The sequence below is a fragment of the Apis mellifera genome, linkage group LG4 (genome assembly GCF_003254395.2).
Source record: "Apis mellifera strain DH4 linkage group LG4, Amel_HAv3.1, whole genome shotgun sequence".
Lineage (NCBI taxonomy): Eukaryota > Metazoa > Arthropoda > Insecta > Hymenoptera > Apidae > Apis > Apis mellifera.
Window position 1 is genome coordinate 3,699,727 of NC_037641.1, and position 18,924 is coordinate 3,718,650.

The following is an 18,924-nucleotide window of genomic DNA, read 5'->3' on the forward strand; positions in this document are numbered from 1 at the left end:
TATGTAATAAATATTAATTTTAAATATATTTTGACAAGATGATTTTATTACATATGAATCCATATGTATTATAAACATTATATTATAATGATTCAATATGATATATGAATAATATATACATATAATAAATATTATTATATTTCAAATTATAAAATATAGGGAATTAAATATCTATGCTGATTATATTTATTATTACTTAGAAATATTTATTATTTAGAAATATATCCTTATTATAATTTAATATAAATTTCATTTATTTATATTAATTTTATTAAATTTGATAAGTTTGAGTACTATTAAATAAAAGTGTTAATAATTCTGGTTCAGTTAAATCTTTCTTATATTTTTGTACCATTTCTTGAATTTTCAAACGTCTACGTACATGTGGTGGATGGTAACTGCAAAATATTATAAATATTAAATATATTAATATTATTAAAACATAATTATAATTTTACAGACCTATCATTGTCAAGCCTCTTTCTACGTCCCATATTTAATGCAGTTTGCCTAACAAGAGTTCCTAGTACCCTTCTAGATACAACCATTCCATCAATTAAAGGAGTAGCTAAATTAATTCTAGAAACTGGACCTTGTAATCTGACTCTCATTAATCCACTACTAAGAGCTTGAAGAAAAATTACTTGTACATCTGATACTTGAATTATTTTTGATTGCTCAAGACCACTGTAAGTACAAGGAAGAAGATCACCTGCATATAAAATATTATTATGAAAATTTTTTTATTTAATTGAAAGAAATATAGATTTTTGCATAAGTAATTATACCAATTGGAAAATGAGCAAAATCTTCTAAACTTTCTAACCAAACAACTATAATTTTAATATCAATTTGTACAGGTAAAACTTGTTTAGTTGTTTTTCTTGATTTATTTAAATCTGCATTGGAAGAATTGGATCCTGTTAAACTAGAAGGTTGTTTTTCTAAATCAAGTGACATTGTCCGTGAGTTTTGCATTGTGTTTTGTCCTGTACCACTATTTCGCGGAGAAGTACTTTCATTAATATTTCTTTCGAACCAAACTGCAATTATTAATTATTGGATAATTCATCATATAAATATAATAAAAAATTCTTTGATATATTATCATTTATCATATTTTTGAATTGTACCTTGATTAACACTGACATCACTACAATAACTTGTTTCTTCCAATGAATCTGAATTTACCATATTATTCAACTGAGTGGGTACAATGAAAGCAATTTCTGAGCTAACATCTGCCCAATAAAGTACATGAGTATCACCATTATATAGAGCTCCACCATGATCACTATGAGCTGGTTGTGGTACATTTAGTTGTGGTGTTACTCTCCATGAAGTAGAAATATGGCCAGTCCAACCTGCATGTGTTGATACCGAAACTGGCCAACCAAGAGAATTTAAAAATTCTAAGAAATTTGACGATACATTCGATTCATGTAACTATAAATATAAAATTTACTTTACATAAATGTAAATAAATAATAACAAAGCACTTTAAGATTAAAAATAATTACCACATTAGATAATATTTCTGTTGAAGTTTTCTGACCAGCTTTAACATAAAAAATATACACAGTATCACATGTTCTTGGACTAATGTTATCTAAAGTCTCTAAATCTAAACAAAATCCTGGAATGGTTGGATCTAAAGCAGTAAGACCATTGTTTCTAGATTCATTAGTTTCTCTAGGTTCCATATTTAAGAAACCAAAATGGCTTAAAAATAAACGCGCAGTTTGAAATTCGTGACAAATTTGAGGTGGTACACATTCTTCTATTTTTTCCTCTGAAATTTTATCATTTCCATCACTATATTTTGTTTCGATAGTCATTTGACATTCTAATAATTGTGATAAAATTTGATGTTCATTTCTCACAATATCATTGTCATTCATAACTGCTTCTAAACTTGGAATAGATTCATCCCTAAATAAAATTTGAATATTATAAAATTTAATTTTTTTAGACATTTTAAATTATATAATAATATATTAATAAAATTTAACATACACTTTACAATGCGGTATTCGATCTACATTATCAGGAAAAAATTTAGGCTTATAATCTGTTCGTGGAGCAGCTTCTGCTAATGGTAATGGTCGACCTGGATTTGTATTTACACTTCTGATACTAGATCTATGCCTCGGTAAATGTCGAAGTTGCATGGTCCATGCATGTCTTCCAAATGGACCACGTATTAATACAGTTACTGTAGGTTGTGGATCTTGATCATTTCCAAGAGGTTCTTCTAATAAAGCTAATATAGTAGCATTTTCGGCAACAAAATATCGAAATCTTTCAACTGCTGCTTGACGTGGAACTCGACCACCAGTCCAACTATTGCAATGTCGTAAAAGAGATACTTCATCTAATAAAGATGATAATGATTGTGCTCCACATGCACTAGGGAAATAACCAACCTACAAATATAAATTTATTTAAAATAATTTTTATAAATTCACTATTTTTTTAAATTTTAATAATTTTAATATACTTGTTCCAAAATAACTGTAAGAAGCGCATCAGCAGCATCTCTAACACGCATAGATGCTGGTTTTAATTCTTTTTCATCTTTCATTTTAATAGGTTCACCAGGTTTTCCTATACTTTTTGTTCCTGATACACCAAGTTCAACTACTTCTAAAACTGTTGTTAAACAATCCTTATCCTAAAATTTATTTTACATAAATTTATTTTGATATTAATTATTTATTGTAATTAAATATCAATAAAATAGTAACTTGTAATAATTGTGAATGAGCAGTTAACCAAGTTCTTAAGCAACTAAATGCAGCAACAATAGAAGAATGAAGATCTTTTGAATGAGCTGGTGGTGGACGCCAACACTGATATGCAATATAATCACAAAGCCATTTCACAGCTCGTTTACATTCTAAAGCATCTGTAATTTATATTAAAAATTAATATTTTGTAATATAATTTTACAAATTATATAAAAATATAATTTAACCTGTTAATTTTCTTGCTGCATGTAAAGTATTTAAAATTGTATGAATAAAATTTAATTTATATTTTATAAATTAAAAAATACTATTATAATTTAATAATAAATAATAATAAATAATAATAATAATAAATAATAAATAAATAATAATAATAAATAATAAATAAATAAATTAGAATTTACCTGTTTCGCGAATACGTGTTCTGGCTAAGCCTGATAATATTTCAAGAGCTGCTAAGGAAATATTTAAGTCTGTTTTCCATGATGATATTAATCTATGACAAACTAAATATGTTGCTCTTACAAAAAGAGCATGAGCTGAATCTGTAACAATAATCCATATTTTTAATTATTAAAAACATGCGAAATGAAATAATTTTTAAAACATATAATACTATATGACTATTACAAATCTTTTGAAATGCAAGCTTTTGCACGATTACCCAAAGGAAGCTTAAATATATAACAAAAATATTGAAATAAAAATAGATGATATTCCAAAACATTTTTTATATGCATAATATATAATTAAAAGCAAAACTAATATAAAAAATACTTGTATTTACCAAATGCAATACATTCCTCTTGAAGAGTTGTAATATCAGAGGTATCACCGAGCGAGCGTTGATCACTGGATATGCTTATTTGACTGGCAGAATCACTGGTGACTATTAAGCAATGATGAAACAGTACAATGATGAATGCATAACAAAACACAATTATAATAATAAAAATGAATGATACATTAGAAGCACGCATAAAGCAAATAAAATAGAAAGTAATATTAAGCATTATGATTTTACACTGCATGTGAAGCAAAATTATTGAATTCTATTTTACAAGCAATTGATGTTAATAAATTGCCATTTTAAATAGAATTAAATAATGAAATATTAATTCCAACTTAATGAAATGATTATTTGCAATTATTTTTAAAATTTTAAATTTTAAAGATAATTCTCTAAAAAATATAAAATAATGCATTCAATTCATTCAGTTTATTAGTAGAATGATTATTTGCAATTATTTTTTAAATTTCAATGTAAAGATAATTCTTTAAAAAATATAAAACATTGCATTCAATGTTTATAGATGTAATTTAATAGTTAAATAACAAACCTGATGATAATAAATTTACAGTAGGATCATGTGCTATAGTATCAGGTTGTGTAACTTGTTCAACTTCTTCTGCTGCTGCAGAATCTTGTACACTTAACAAAAGAGCACCTTAAAAAAAAAAAATAATTTGTATATATGTTAAAAAAAATAATAGTATTATATTAAATATAACTTACCTAACAACATATGTGTATTCTGAGAATCAGTTTCAACTTGTAATGCATTTATAAGCAAATTCATAAGTTTTGATTTTAATTGCGCAAATGTTACATGATTTTTTTCACTAATCATTGAATTTATAAATGTTGGAAGTTCTTTAATAGTAAGATTCTATAAAATAAAAATTATTATAAAAAGAAATTATTTAATATTATTATAATGAAAAAAATATTTATGTGTTAATTACTTGGAAGTGTAAAGGTAATACTAGTATTGATATTAGTAGATGTATTGAGGCCCTTCGTAAATCTGATTTTGATACAACATTAGATTTAAGTTTTAAATCTTTTTCTGGAAGTACAGTTTCTAATGCTGATATTACTGCAGGTACTAATACTTGTACGCCATTTAAATCTAGACGAAATAAATCAGCAGAATTCAAAAGAATACTTGCTAATGTTTCTCCACATTCTCGAGACTGTAATTAAAATTTATATATATATATATCATATATACTCTTACAAATACATTATATTCTTTCATAATGTCAAGTTCATCAACTTTACTTCATCAACTTTAAGACCATGATTCATTGCTTGATAAAATCTGGACAGATAAATGGGTAAAATTTCTTCTCCAGTTTTTTTAGCACAAAATATTCGGCATAATGCACCTAAAGCTTCAGCTCTTCCAGATTCATAACGATCTATACAAAGAGCTGGTGGAACATCATTAATAGCTTCTTGTAAAGAACTAGGGCCCTCAACAAGTACAGAAGATGGACGTTTTGATGCACCTGATGGTTCTGTTTATTAAGAAAATTAATTTTTACATTATTTAATCAAATTTAATAATATATGTAATGTTACATATTTAATATATAATGCTTACGTGGTAAATTTTGTGTCCATCCATCTGTACCTATAAATGCAGCTTCAAATAACCATTCACCAAAAAGATGTAATATACTATTACATTTTGGACGTCCTGGAGCTAAAGGAGGTCTTATATCTTGAACTAATGAAGTCATAGCTATAAATGTAATTATAAAATAATTAAAAAGCTTATAACATAAATAATATAGCATAAATTAAATAACTATAAAGCTTTAAATATAATACATTGAATAAAATTATATTATTGAAATAATTATTGAAATTTATAAATTCTTACATGTTGTACTTGAAGCTGAAGATGGTCCAGAATTAGACATTAATATAGGTGGTGTACTTGAAACTCGACTCGTTGTTAAACCGATCAAGGAAGCTTTTGGAATTCCTATAATAAAAATAGTTATATAAAATATAATTACTAATTAATATATAATTTTAATATTTTTAATTTATTAAAATATTTTTTTAAATAAAAAGAAAAAAGATATTTATAAAAAGCATTATTTAATAAAAATATATACAATTTTATAGATAAAATATAATTGCAAAATACCAAAAGATAAAGTGCTCAATACCCTTAGTCACTGCAGAAGGTGTTACACTGAAACTTTTGGCAAGTCTGCGTTGTGTTGGAGGTGTAGGAGAAGGTTGTGTCATATCCTTACTACTTGATTTATCCCACCCTACACCTCCACTTCCAGCACTAGCAGATCCACATGTGATGGTAGATACACAACATTCTTCCCAGCAACATGCCTGTGAAACTCCTAAAACATTTGTGACTGCGTGCAACCATCACCAACAAAGCAAGTTGGAAACTCCATATCCTATTATAGGTATTTCAAAGTAAATAGGAAAAGTATTGAAGGAGATCATTTTAATTTTTTTAGTATTTTTGTAGTATTTATAATTTGCATATATATGATCCCAAGAATGTGATATCAATTATATTTGAAAATTTTATACAATTTAATTGTATAAATAAAAAGTATAAAAAAAAAAACTTACCAAGAAAAGCATCAACTTGTCCAGCTATACCTTTAATGGCTTTCAAAAATATTTGTGGTAAACTCTGTAAACATGGATGTTGACATGGATCTATTACATTTGGACTAGCAATAGCATATTGTAAAAATGCTTGTGTTTGTGAAATAACAGCAGGTCTGCATAAATCAACAGGATCTCCTATAGTTCGCAAAAGTCTATACCAGGCTTGGGCTACTGCTTCATCTGACATTGTAGGTGGTACAAGTTGTGAATCTTCTTCACCTAAATATATTATATAATATAATAATGTAAATTATTTTTATGAAAAACAATATAATTATATAATATGCATTGATAAGAATAAATTTTGAAAGAAGATGCAAGTTTAATTTTTCAATAATCTCATTTTTTTCTAATACAATCATAAGAATCGATCAAGTTTTCAAATGTCATCTAAATAAAATCATACAATATTTTATATCAATGATTTAGATAAAGCAAGTGCTTTTCAAAAGATATCTTATACATACATAATATGTATTAATGATTATAATAAATGAAAATAACTAACTTATTTTTAATTCTGGAAACATTGGACCATACATAATTTGTAAGAGTCTTGCTGTAAGAGCAAGACAAACACGATTCCATTGTTCTACCAATGCTAATCTATGCCGCCAACGAAGACATGATTCTCTTAATGTACGCCATAATGGTGGTGATGGAAAATTTCGTTCACATGCTACTAACCATACCTAAAAATATTTTTACATTTACTAATTACTAATTCTTATTATATTAATATTTATTTTATGAAAATATAATACCTCTAATAATACACCTAAAACTCTTTCACATAATTGCTCTCCAACATCTTCTCTTGTTGCTGGAGGAGCTAAAAGTGCATCATTAATACCAATAAGAAATAATAATAAGCTTTCCCAAGTTTCCCTCTCTAAAGTAGCAGGTCCTCTTGCAATTTGTTGTAATGTTCTAAGTACTCTATGACATAAAACAGCTTGCCGATTAATTGTATCTGTTCCTGTAAACAATATTTAATGTTTCATAAAAATTATATATTTATAGTTGTTAAAATATAAACTTGTTTTGTACCGAATAATATAATTATTTTAGTTATAAATTACCTAAATCCTGATATAAAAATGGCCAGACTACAAAGAAAAAGACAACAAAAAAATTGTTAGATAAAAATATATCCAACATTTAAATTCCAATTTCTCGATAAAATTTTCTTGAAATTATAATTATAATTATAATATATTATATGTGATATGGAATGAAAATAAAATAAGGTAAAAAATATAATTTAAAATAATTTATTTTACCTTCTCCTTTTCGTGGAACAAACAAATTATGAAAATGACTGATTATTTTTCTGGCATAGAAATTAGGATCATCTATAATTGGTCTAGGTACACAAATCTTTGGTGTAGAATATAATGCAGATAACCATTCACAATATACATTAACACAGTCTCGAACAGTATCATGTTCAGCTAGAGGTAATGATAGTCCAAAGCATATTACTTCCATACACCATTGAACTTCTTTATCTGTACATAATGGACTAGGTTCAGCTGCTTGTGTAATACCAAGATTTGCAGCCAATTGACGTACAATAGATAAAGCAACTTCCTTTCCAGCTCCAGGAGAAAATTTCTCTAGAACACTTTGACTTTCTTCTGAGCCTTGTTGAATTAAAACACTTAGAGAAGCCCATTCGGAATACATTCCGCCTTGGGTATCCTAAATGGATATATTATAATTAAGTATCATAATAAATAAATAATTAAAATAATAAATAATTATATAATAATATAAAAAAAAAGTTATTATTACCTTAAGATTAACTCTGTTAAACACGCCTAAATTCATAGATTATTTTATGCTTTGATGTCTTTTAAGAATTAGAAAAAAGAAAGTAAAATTTTATATATATTCTTGCAATCTTTTAATTTTAAAAAATTTGTAAATTTATGTCGTACATATAAAACTAATACGATCATATGAAGAATTATATATAATTTTTAAATTAACAAACATTATAAAATATATATAAATATGTGTAAAACTTGACAGTTGCAAATGCTACTTGACAGGTTGATACGGTTATCACTACTATGTAATAGATTCTAAATGCAATTTTTATTGGCTGTTCTATAATTCTATTATATATAGCGTTTTCTTCGTCTGAGAAAGACGAAGAATGTCCCCATATAATTTGATTATTAAAAGATTTATAAAATAAAAAATATTTCTAATTAAAAAATAAATAAATTCATAATTATGAATTACAAATAAATTATATATTTATTTTATAAAAATAATTTTTATTATACATTAATTCTTCATATATATATATATATATATATATAATTATATAAATATATAGATATAATATATACATATACATATAATGAAGATATATAATATATACATATATAATTTTTATATAAAATTTTTTCAAATAAAACAAATTAAATAAAATATGAAAAAGAATTATATCAATAAATATATAAATATATAAAATATATTTATACGTGTATTTATACACTGAATATATGTTGTATAAATATATATATGATTATATTTTTTTAAATTTTTAGATAATTAAAGATTCCTAGTAAGTTTTTTTTTAAAAAAATTGAGTGAAAAATAATTTAATTCATTACATATTTTGATTGGATGATTTTCTATCGATAAAGTAGATGAAAAGTAGAAGACAACTCTTTAGCTCTACCTACTGGATAGGACGACAAGTATTACGATCTTGTGTATTGTATTACTCATTTTTTTGTGTATGGTATGTATCTAAATCTTGAAACGAAAAACATCGACAGATGGCTCAAGATCATGTTATGACTAATATTTCCAGTTGAATTTATAGAGACATATAAAAATTATATTAATTAAAGCTAAGTGCAAATATAGAATTGAAAATAACTAATTTAAAAATAATGTTTCTGAATATAAATCGAATTTAAAGTTACAGTTTCGTATATTTGTGCATCGAGGTAAATAGCGAATGAAACATGGCGTTTGTTTCTTTCATATGTTTCGAAGATATTGCTTCTTGATTTTTTCTTTTAAGTTCTTAATTATCAACGCGGATAATACGCGACCAATGAACTGAGGTTTTTTCCTCATAACACTTCTTCGTAAGTGTACAAACAATCAATGCTTATTTCCTATATTTAAGTTTAAAAAATGAAGAAAAATATCACTTGTGTCTTTTGAGATGTGGAACATTTTTGAAATATTGAAGAATACAGTATGACGTCCCGTAGTTACACAAAATCTTACAGTCGTAAGGTCAATAGTGTGACACCTGGGAGTATTCAATTTGATAAGCTTTTTAGGGAAAATAGCAATCGACCTTCTGCTGCTAAATCAGCAGGTACTGTTGGAAAATGGGGTATAACATCTTTTACATCTATCAGAAGTACGAATATCAATGGTATGTATTTTTTTTGTCTTATCTTATGTCTTGTCTTATTCTATATTATTATCACAAATATTTATTTAATTAATAAATTTTTAGCATGTTTAGCATTTAATATCTAATAATAAAATTATTAAAAAAATTTTATCTTATATTCTATATATTTAAAATATTTTGTTTTAATTGAAATTAATTTAAAAGATATATTAATATATATTTTGCTTGTTTATTATTATAACATTTATATAAATAATAACTTTGTTAATAATTAAGATTTTTAAAAAAATTATACCAATATTATTTTATTTACAGGAAGGAGAGATGATATCCATAATACATTTGGTGCAAAAAGAGTAAAACTTGATTATGGAAATCAGAATGCTCGTGTAAATTCTGGGAAAGATCCATTTTCTTTTGAAACTGATCCTGACAATAAATCAGATGTTGCACCACCAATTGTTAAACCTAAAAAGTTTTTTAAGAGTAGAAATGTTCCATCTTCAATAGAAGAATCTCGCCAGGATGTGGCGATATACAGACAAGTACCTGATTCACATTATGGTCGAGCTCGTACTCAAAAAACTTCTCCACAACCACCACCACAACTAAAACAATCTTTAACAAAAATATCAAATGCTCCAACTAAAAAAGTAACAGATACTTTAGAAGGAACCAATATTGATCCTCCTATTAGAGAAGAAGGAAAACCTCCTATTGTATTGAGAATATGCAAAGGTACAGCACAACTAGTCTGTGGAAATGTACAAAACACTCAACAACCAGAACCTGAAACTTATAGAATTTCTACACCTCTCATTAGCCCTACAAAAGTAGATATGGAACGCAAAAATTTTAATGTAGATACATTAAAATCTGATCATAAGACAGTTCGTTCTCAAGAACCTATTATCTCCACTGTATCAATACCATTAGAAAATTCAGAAATGCGTAGAACTACCCGTAGTCGGGCAAAAAATTTACAATTAGATTTAACTACAACATCTTCTATTGTATCTACAGCAACATCTAATTCACATAGTTCTGGTCTTTCTTTAACTCTTAGGAAATCTGTTACCGATTCCAATAATACATTAATATCTCATTATGATATTGTTAAGACTGATTGTGGTTCTACATATTCTTGTAAACCAGCAATTGAACCATTAATTGGGCGTGATCAGCCACTGCCAACTACAACTCAAGAATTAATTGATATATTATCAAGTGATTCTGATCCTATGCAAACAAGACCAATGATAATAAATACTTCAGAGACTGAAGAAAATACAGAAACTGTTCCAGATGATGTTCAACATTGTTCTATAGATATTCCAACAAATGAAGTAATTTCTGAATCCTCTTCACAACATGAATCGAAACCAGAATTAGAATCAGTATCAGAATTAAAATCAGAATCAGAATCAACACTGGAGTTAGGAATAGAACCAGAACCAGAACCAGAAACCGAACCAGATCCAGAACCAGAACCTGACACTGAAGTAGAAACAGAACAAAGTACTCGTATCACTGATAATGACACAGCTACAGCTAAAACTTTAGTTGACCAAGATTGGTTTTCTGGAAGTGATGATAGTGAAGGTGTGAGTGGTAATGCAGAAAATGATATAGCATTACATGTAACAAGTACAGTTACAGAATCACAGCCATTAAGTACTCCATGTACAACTATTCAGAAACCTGCTACTAAAAAGGGAAGTATTTTTAAAAGTCGCTCAACTGGTGCAACAAATGGAAATAAAAGAAGAGCATTGTATAAACATAAATGGTGTGATAGTGATAAAGAATCTAGTACTACAGATACTTCTAATGTTGGAAATAGTACACCTATTATTGCTTCAGGATCTCATAGTGGAACAGGTCCTGTAGCATATGAAGAAGAATTTGATCCTTCACAGTTAACAAGAGTTGTAACATATCCTGAAACTGATACAGGTTTTGAAGATGAATCTGATGCTATAACAAGTGTTCGTTGTGGTAGGAAGATAAAGGGGGTATGTATATTATATAATTTATATATTATTAAATATTTAATATTAAATAATATTTATTTTTTTAGTTTTACACAGTAGTAAAAAATGTGAAAAAAGCTCATCAAATTCAAGAAAGTGGAGAATTTCAAGAGTTTAATGATGATGTTGAATATATATTAGATACTTTAAGAGAAAACAATCCAAATGCTACTCGTTGCCTTTCAGCTATAAGATTGGCAAGCAAATGTATGGCACCTGCATTTCGTATGCATGTACGCGCTCATGGAACTGTTGCTAAGTTCTTTAAAGCTCTTCATGATGCTACAAAAGATCAGGTATACAATTTTATTTTTACATAGTATAATTAAAAAATATATATATTATGTATATTTATCAATTTTATTAATGAAAATTATTATTTAAATAAAATTATGTATTTTGTAGAGTCTTGCTTTATGTACAGCAACAGTAATGTTTGTATTAAGTCAAGATCGTTTAGCTATGGATTTAGATCGTGATTGTTTAGAACTAATGTTAAGTTTGTTAGAATCTGATGCCAGTCACAAGGATGCACTTGATGATTGTGGCCTTAGTCGAGCAGAATTGTTAAAAAATAAAGAAAAAGTACGCCAGTTATGCGCTGATATTCAAGCTCAAGGACATGCAAAACATTTAAATCTCGATAATATAACTGTACGTATTATTTTTATTCATAATCAGAAAATAAAAAATAAAATATAAAAAATTAAATGAATACATACAAATTTTTTTTGAATTAGGTTGGTCAACTTGCTATGGAGACACTTCTTAGTCTTACATCAAAACGTGCTGGTGAATGGTTTAAGGAAGAACTTAGAGAATTGGGTGGTTTAGAACATATTGTAAAAACAATCAGAGATTGTCATCGCCATATTAATACACAAAATATTACAAAATCTGATTGGACAGATCCATTATTAGATAAATTACGTAAAGTTGATAGATGTTTACGTGTATTAGAAAATGTAAGATATGTTTTCAAATAAAAAAAAATATAATATTTTCATATATTTTTAAATCAAATATATCACAATAATAATTTTCTTTTATCAATAAAAAATGTTTCAGGTTACTCATATGAATGAAGAAAATCAAGTATATTTATTAAAATATGAAAATGGAATTTTAGTCAGCACTTTAGCAAATTTATATCATCTTTGTGGACAAGAAATTCCTATTTATCCTACTATAGATCCAAGTGATAAAACTTCCACTGGTGCTGTTATTAGAGAATGTTTGTTTGCTATTATTAAAGTTCTTATTAATCTTACACATCGATTTAACAGACAATGTAGGATTTTATTATGTTTTGCCTTTTAAAAAATATTAACAATTTATTTTTAAAAGATATAATTCGATATTTTACAATTATTTCAGCTTTTGGAAGTAAATCATTAGGTTCACAACCAGGTGTTTTAGATTGCAGTCTATATCTTTTATTGCGCGTACCCGAATCACTTCCTGAAGAAAAACGTTTTGATATGATGATGTTAGCTTTGATTTTATTGATAAATTTAGTGGAACAATGTGATGATAATAAACAACTTCTTATCGAATCAAAAGCTCCTTCATCAATAGAAAATATTTTTGATGGTAAATACTTTACAAACTATTTTATTTCATGAATTTACTATATCTTATTATTACTTAATATGTTATATCTTTAATATGTTAATATTACTTCTATATAAAAAAAGCAGAGGAAAGTGGAGTAGAATGTTTAATCGATCTATTTTATAAACAAGAAGAATTAGCTCGTGCTGAAGAACAAAAAACTGATGCTATTTTAGATGGTAAAAAAGATTCTGAGCAAACTGAAACTGTATCAACAACAACTAAATCTCAAGAAGAATTTATTGAAGAAACTGTTACAAAATGTTTGTATAATTTCTGGTTTATTTAACTTTTAAAATAATAAATTTTATAAAATATTATATAATTTAAAAAATTGTTTTATAGTATTACAAAAAGCTGGACGTCATATGGAGCACACTTTAATAGGAGCATATGTAGTGCTCTTACTTGGTTACTTAATAATGGATAACAAAGTAATAAATTTAAAAATTTGATATTACAAAAATAGTATTATAAAAGAAAATAACATAATTTTAATTATAGGATTATGAATTGCTGGTACGCAGCAGACTTCCCGATAATAATTTTACAACTATGGTATCTGTACTTCAAAAATTTTTCAATTTCATGAATTTAACGGCGTCGGTAATTATTTTTAATTTTTATTCATACAAAAGATCATCAGAAACTTTGAAAGAATAAATAATTTATTTTAGAATGAAGTAAGCAGTTGTGGAATTGCTGCTACAGAAAAGGTGATTAAGTTCCTAAAAATCTCAGATGCCCGTATTGAAGAAGAGAAAAGTGAATTACCATTATCAGCGTTAGAAGATCCAAATATAATGCTCCACTTATCTTCGTCTTGATTGATATCACATTTACATATTTGATATTTTTTATTACCCTGGCAAGCAAAAAGAGCCAAAGTTATATGTGTCCAACGAAGGAAATTCTATCTATTGCAGTATGAATGGACCTGTTTCATATTGACTATATATTTTGATATATATTTATTCACTTAAGTAATTTATTGCTGTACCTTTCATTAAATTGACTTATTTTCCCAATCACAATAACAAGTTAGATATTAAGCATAAATTAATTAATTATCTAGAAATTAATATGATAAAAAACTCGCCTTGTAATTACGCATATGGCTCACTTAAATTTTTTAATAGCATGTATGTAATGTTAATTTACTCGCTTTATCTATCAATTATTTTTTTTAATTTTTTAACTGTCAAGAAGAATGATTATTTGTGAAATTCTTGGCAGATAATTCATTTGCTGTATAATGCTATATAAATTTTTAATTTTATTTTGAAATTTCATTTTATTTTACATTTTAAGTTTTGTTATATGATTGGCGGTGTTGGGGTTTATTGCAACCCATTTAAAATTTGAAATAGCATTATTTTGTAAGTTTATTTTAATATTAAAATTATAGTATAAGCCTTGTAAATGTAAATTTATAAATTATAATTGTATCTTAAACTCATAGTTTCAAGTTATTGGATCCCATTAAGAGATATAGGATTTCATGAATCTTTAATAAAATATTTTGTCTTACAATTTCAGAGAAAAAATAAATAATATATTACATTGTTATGTGTATACAATAAACTATCTCCATAAATTACAAATTTGTAAAATAAATTAATTTCTTTTCATAAATGTTAAATATATTGTATATCAAATAAATAGAACATAATTTTATTAAATTTTAATTTAAAATTTATATTTTTATTTTTAATTTATAATTAGATGTCATTTTTAAGAAAAATTAATTTTTTATTTCAAATGAATTTTTAAAAATAATTTCTAATATATTTAATTAGTATCTAATAAAATTTTTGAATTGCAAGAGATTATAAATTAAAATTAGATTTAAAATTAGACTTTAAAAATTTTGAATTCATTTCTATGAATTAATGCAATATGTATATATCTTATATGTAAAATAAATGAATAATTAATGTTGATTATTTTTAATGAAATTTCAAGAAAAAATATTTTTTACATTAATTTATTTACAAATATATATATTAAATTTTTTAATTTATATTTATAAAAGAAGGTTAAGAGAAGAATCAATCATATAAGAATCATTCGTGACAACTTGTAACATAATATTTAATATTTAATTAATTTATATTATAAATTTAATTATAAAATAAAGTAATGTAAAAAAATATATATATGTATAATTATTTATCTTAATAACAATATAACAAAATGATAACTTCATATCTTTTTTTAAAGTAAGTACTTATTTTACTAACCTTAGCAACTATTAATCTATCAATTTTTTATAAAATTTTTAATAATTAAAATAAATTATATTAAATAATTATATTTATTTACAATTATTAATTTTTAGGGGTATTAGAACTCGAATTATATTACCATTTCAATCAAATATTACATTAACTGTAATAAAATTTAATTCATCATCATCTGATTCTTCTTCTAATTCATCTTCTGATTCAGATTCAAATTCAGATTCTGAAATTTCTAATAAAGATAGTAAAAATAATGTAAATATTTTATGATTTTTAATTGAAAAAATATTTTATATGTAATTATATGTATGCAAATTTTAATGTATTTTTTTTTAGAAGGTATTTAAAACTATAGAATATTTAAAAAATGCAAAAGTTAAACAAAAAAAAAGACAAATAGGTAAGATATTAATTTATTTTAAGTTAAATATGTAATAAGATAAAAAAAAATTTATTATTATAGAAAAAGAAATAACCAAAGCAGCTCAAATCTTAACTACCACATCAACAGAAAATAAAGAAAAAGTTCTTTTACCTTTGTTAAATAAAATTGGTAATATACAAAATGCAGATAATACATTTACTAAAAGGTTAATTTTTTAAATTAAATTATGTTTATTGTAAGATATTATATATTATATAAATAATATATTATATTATTACTTATATTATTATTATTATATAAATATATAAATTAATATAATATTAATATAATATATAAGAAATAATATAATGTTATTATTATTTTTATGTTATAATATAATATAAAAATATTATTTATAGCAATATATATAAAGATGCAATTAAAAAAGAAAATAAAATAAATTGGGGAAAAGAAAATAATATCAAATATTCAATTGAAAAGATGAAATATCAATCACAAGAAAAATCTTTCTCATTCCAAAATGAACAAAATATGAAAAAAAATATTAATAAATTTAAAACAAAATATGATGCAACAGAATCAAATACACCCATTAAAATGTATTTGAAAGAAAACAGAAACAAAACAAAAATGACAGATAATAAATTTAATACTAAATTTGAAACAAAAATTGATGATATAAAAGATTTAAAAACTTCCAATACAACATCTATTATAAAATTGTTGCGACAAAAGAAAAAAAGAAATATTGATAAATTGAATATCTCGAAAACGAAAATGAATAAAAATTTCAAAGATAAAATTCTTGAATCAAACTTTAAATATTTACAAGAAGAAGATCAAAATATTAATAAAAGGTATTTTATTAAGTAAAATTAAAATATATATAATATAAATAATTTATAAAAAATTTTTCAGTGATTCAAAAGTTAAGCTTAAAAAATTTTTCGATAATTTACCTGAAAACTCAGATGTTCCTGAATTTAAAATGTGGAATACATGGGAAAAAATGGAATTAGAATTTTCAATAGTAAAATACCCTAAAAATGCATTTCAAGAAATGATTAAATGGACTAAAGAAGGAAAATTATGGAAATTTCCTATAGATAATGAACAAGGTATTTATAAACTATAGGATTTAATATTATTTTATACATAATTTATGTTATATATAATGTAAATTTTTTTTCATAATATAGGAATGGAAGATGAATATAATGTGCATTTCTCAAAGCATGTATTTTTGGAAAATCATTTGGTACCATGGTGTCCCTCTAAAGGTCCAATACGACATTTTATGGAATTAGTATGTGTTGGACTTTCAAAAAATCCATATATGACAATTGAAGAAAAATATGATCATATAATGTGGTATAAAAATTATTTTAAAGATAAGCAAGATTTATTACAAAAATTAGATATCGTAGAATAAAAAAGAATTTGTAAAAAATATATAAAATGAAATATTGTTTTTAAAAAATAAAAATTTAATAAAATATATGAATTTTATTTCTTTAAATTATATTTTATAAATAAACATAAACATTGAATAAAATGATAATTATTCTTTATAAAGGAAGTAAATAAGTTATTCAATATTTATAAAATCATAAATATTGAAAAATAAAACAAAAATATTAATATTTAAAATTTACAAGTAAATAATTTATTTATTAATAAATAAATAAATTAAATTGAAATATTTAATTTATAAAAAAAACGATATAGTTAGAATTGAAAGTTATTAGATCAAGTGACCAATGAGATTATCCAATTGAGATTTGAGATTTTAAGATTGGTTTAATGTATATGTATGTATAGGTTAGTTTTAAAAGTAGTTATTAAAATTTCTGAAAAAAAGATGATTGAAGTTGAAAATATTGAGGACCAAAATGGATTACGCTTAGATGGTAGACGAGCGTTAGAATTAAGACAAATTCGTATAAAAATGGGAGTTTTTGGACAAGCTGATGGAAGTGCTTACATCGAACATGGGAACACTAAAATTTTGGTTACAGTATATGGACCTCATCAGGTTAACAATTTTTCATATATTATAATTTTAATATCAATATTAAATTATATATAATTGATGTATTTATTTAGCCAAGAAATTCTACAGGCAGAAGTACAAGTAAAATTACTAAAGGTATTGTAAATTGTCAATATAGTATGGCAGTATTTAGTTTATCTTCCGGAGAACGTAAACGTAAACCAAGAGGTGATAGAAAATCGCAAGAAAGATCTCTTCAATTAAAACATGCAATGGAAGCAATAATACATCTAGAATTATATCCACGTTCACAGATAGATATTTATGTAGAAGCATTACAAGTTGATGGAAGTGAATATTGTGCATCTGTAAATGCAGCTACACTTGCTTTAATTGATGCTGGAATTCCTATTAAGGTAACATATAATAAAATAAAAAATAAATATTTTATGATTTTCATGAAAAAAGTTTTTTTTTTTTAAACAAAATTTTATTTTATTTTTATAGAATTATGCCATAGGTTGTACTGTAACATTAATTAATTGCCCATCTTTAGAAGATGAAGATAATACATTAGAGAAAGGAGTATTAGATGCAAATTATGTAGAAGAATGTGCTCCTGGTGTTACTTTATCTGTTGTTGCATTACCAAATAGTGATGGTATATCAAAAGATGGATTAATAGTAGTAGCACAAGGTGCAGGACAAAGATTACATTTGTCTCAATTTGAATCGTTGAAAGCTCGTGTATTATGTGGATGTCAAGATATAAAAACCATTTTAGATCATGCAGTTAGACAATATTTAACAGAACAATCACTTCCTTCTCTTTTTTAGATATATGAATAAAAAAATTATTCTTAAAAAAATATTAAATAATATACCAACAATTTTTTTTATAAAAATTATATAATATATAAATTATATTCATTACAATTTTTTAAATGTATTTTTTAAAAATTTATATTTTTTACATTATATATATATCATTGTATATGATTATATTATAAACAATTGTTTTTTCTTTTAAATCAACATATAAATTTCTTTAAAAATTGTTTATTTTT

At 24.6% G+C, this 18,924-nt stretch overlaps 4 protein-coding genes across 12 annotated transcripts; 3 read left to right on the top strand and 1 right to left on the bottom strand.

Moving 5' to 3' along the window:
- Positions 1–227: 227 nt before the first annotated feature.
- On the bottom strand, positions 228–8,304 carry LOC412130 (ral GTPase-activating protein subunit beta). 8 transcript variants are annotated; one of them, XM_006558685.3, is made up of 25 exons: positions 7,990–8,304; positions 7,768–7,896; positions 7,476–7,703; positions 7,275–7,301; positions 6,957–7,171; positions 6,701–6,884; positions 6,151–6,411; positions 5,718–5,909; positions 5,423–5,527; positions 5,141–5,281; positions 4,816–5,054; positions 4,497–4,727; positions 4,267–4,420; positions 4,091–4,198; positions 3,538–3,639; positions 3,155–3,295; positions 2,978–2,992; positions 2,748–2,908; positions 2,501–2,674; positions 2,017–2,426; positions 1,521–1,932; positions 1,134–1,446; positions 789–1,043; positions 463–712; positions 239–398 (listed from the first exon to the last, which is right to left on the bottom strand). In XM_006558685.3, exons 2-25 carry the CDS (start codon positions 7,868–7,870, stop codon positions 272–274), a joined length of 4,548 nt encoding a protein of 1,515 aa, XP_006558748.1. In that variant the 5' UTR covers positions 7,871–7,896; positions 7,990–8,304; the 3' UTR covers positions 239–271. The 8 variants fall into 8 exon arrangements, with proteins under 8 accessions (XP_006558750.1, XP_006558748.1, XP_006558743.1 ...); XM_006558680.3 differs by having other exon boundaries at positions 7,476–7,896; XM_006558686.3 differs by lacking the exon at positions 7,275–7,301 and having other exon boundaries at positions 7,990–8,303.
- Positions 8,305–8,940: 636 nt separating this feature from the next.
- LOC412129 (protein wings apart-like) lies at positions 8,941–14,659 on the top strand. 2 transcript variants are annotated; one of them, XM_395593.7, is made up of 11 exons: positions 8,941–9,607; positions 9,905–11,604; positions 11,670–11,918; positions 12,028–12,276; positions 12,363–12,587; positions 12,691–12,913; positions 13,000–13,215; positions 13,320–13,499; positions 13,582–13,670; positions 13,741–13,842; positions 13,914–14,659. In XM_395593.7, the coding sequence occupies exons 1-11, from the start codon at positions 9,424–9,426 to the stop codon at positions 14,061–14,063; spliced, it is 3,567 nt and encodes a 1,188-aa protein (XP_395593.4). In that variant the 5' UTR covers positions 8,941–9,423; the 3' UTR covers positions 14,064–14,659. The 2 variants fall into 2 exon arrangements, with proteins under 2 accessions (XP_395593.4, XP_006558742.1); XM_006558679.3 differs by having other exon boundaries at positions 13,323–13,499.
- Positions 14,660–16,605: 1,946 nt separating this feature from the next.
- On the top strand, positions 16,606–17,441 carry LOC727055 (28S ribosomal protein S31, mitochondrial). The gene is made up of 3 exons (XM_016912034.2): positions 16,606–16,721; positions 16,783–16,982; positions 17,064–17,441. Exons 1-3 carry the CDS (start codon positions 16,642–16,644, stop codon positions 17,294–17,296), a joined length of 513 nt encoding a protein of 170 aa, XP_016767523.1. The 5' UTR covers positions 16,606–16,641; the 3' UTR covers positions 17,297–17,441.
- Positions 17,442–17,627: 186 nt separating this feature from the next.
- Positions 17,628–18,913, top strand: LOC412345 (exosome complex component RRP41). Its single transcript, XM_003249333.3, has 3 exons — positions 17,628–17,899; positions 17,971–18,273; positions 18,365–18,913. Exons 1-3 carry the CDS (start codon positions 17,678–17,680, stop codon positions 18,692–18,694), a joined length of 855 nt encoding a protein of 284 aa, XP_003249381.1. The 5' UTR covers positions 17,628–17,677; the 3' UTR covers positions 18,695–18,913.
- Positions 18,914–18,924: the final 11 nt, after the last annotated feature.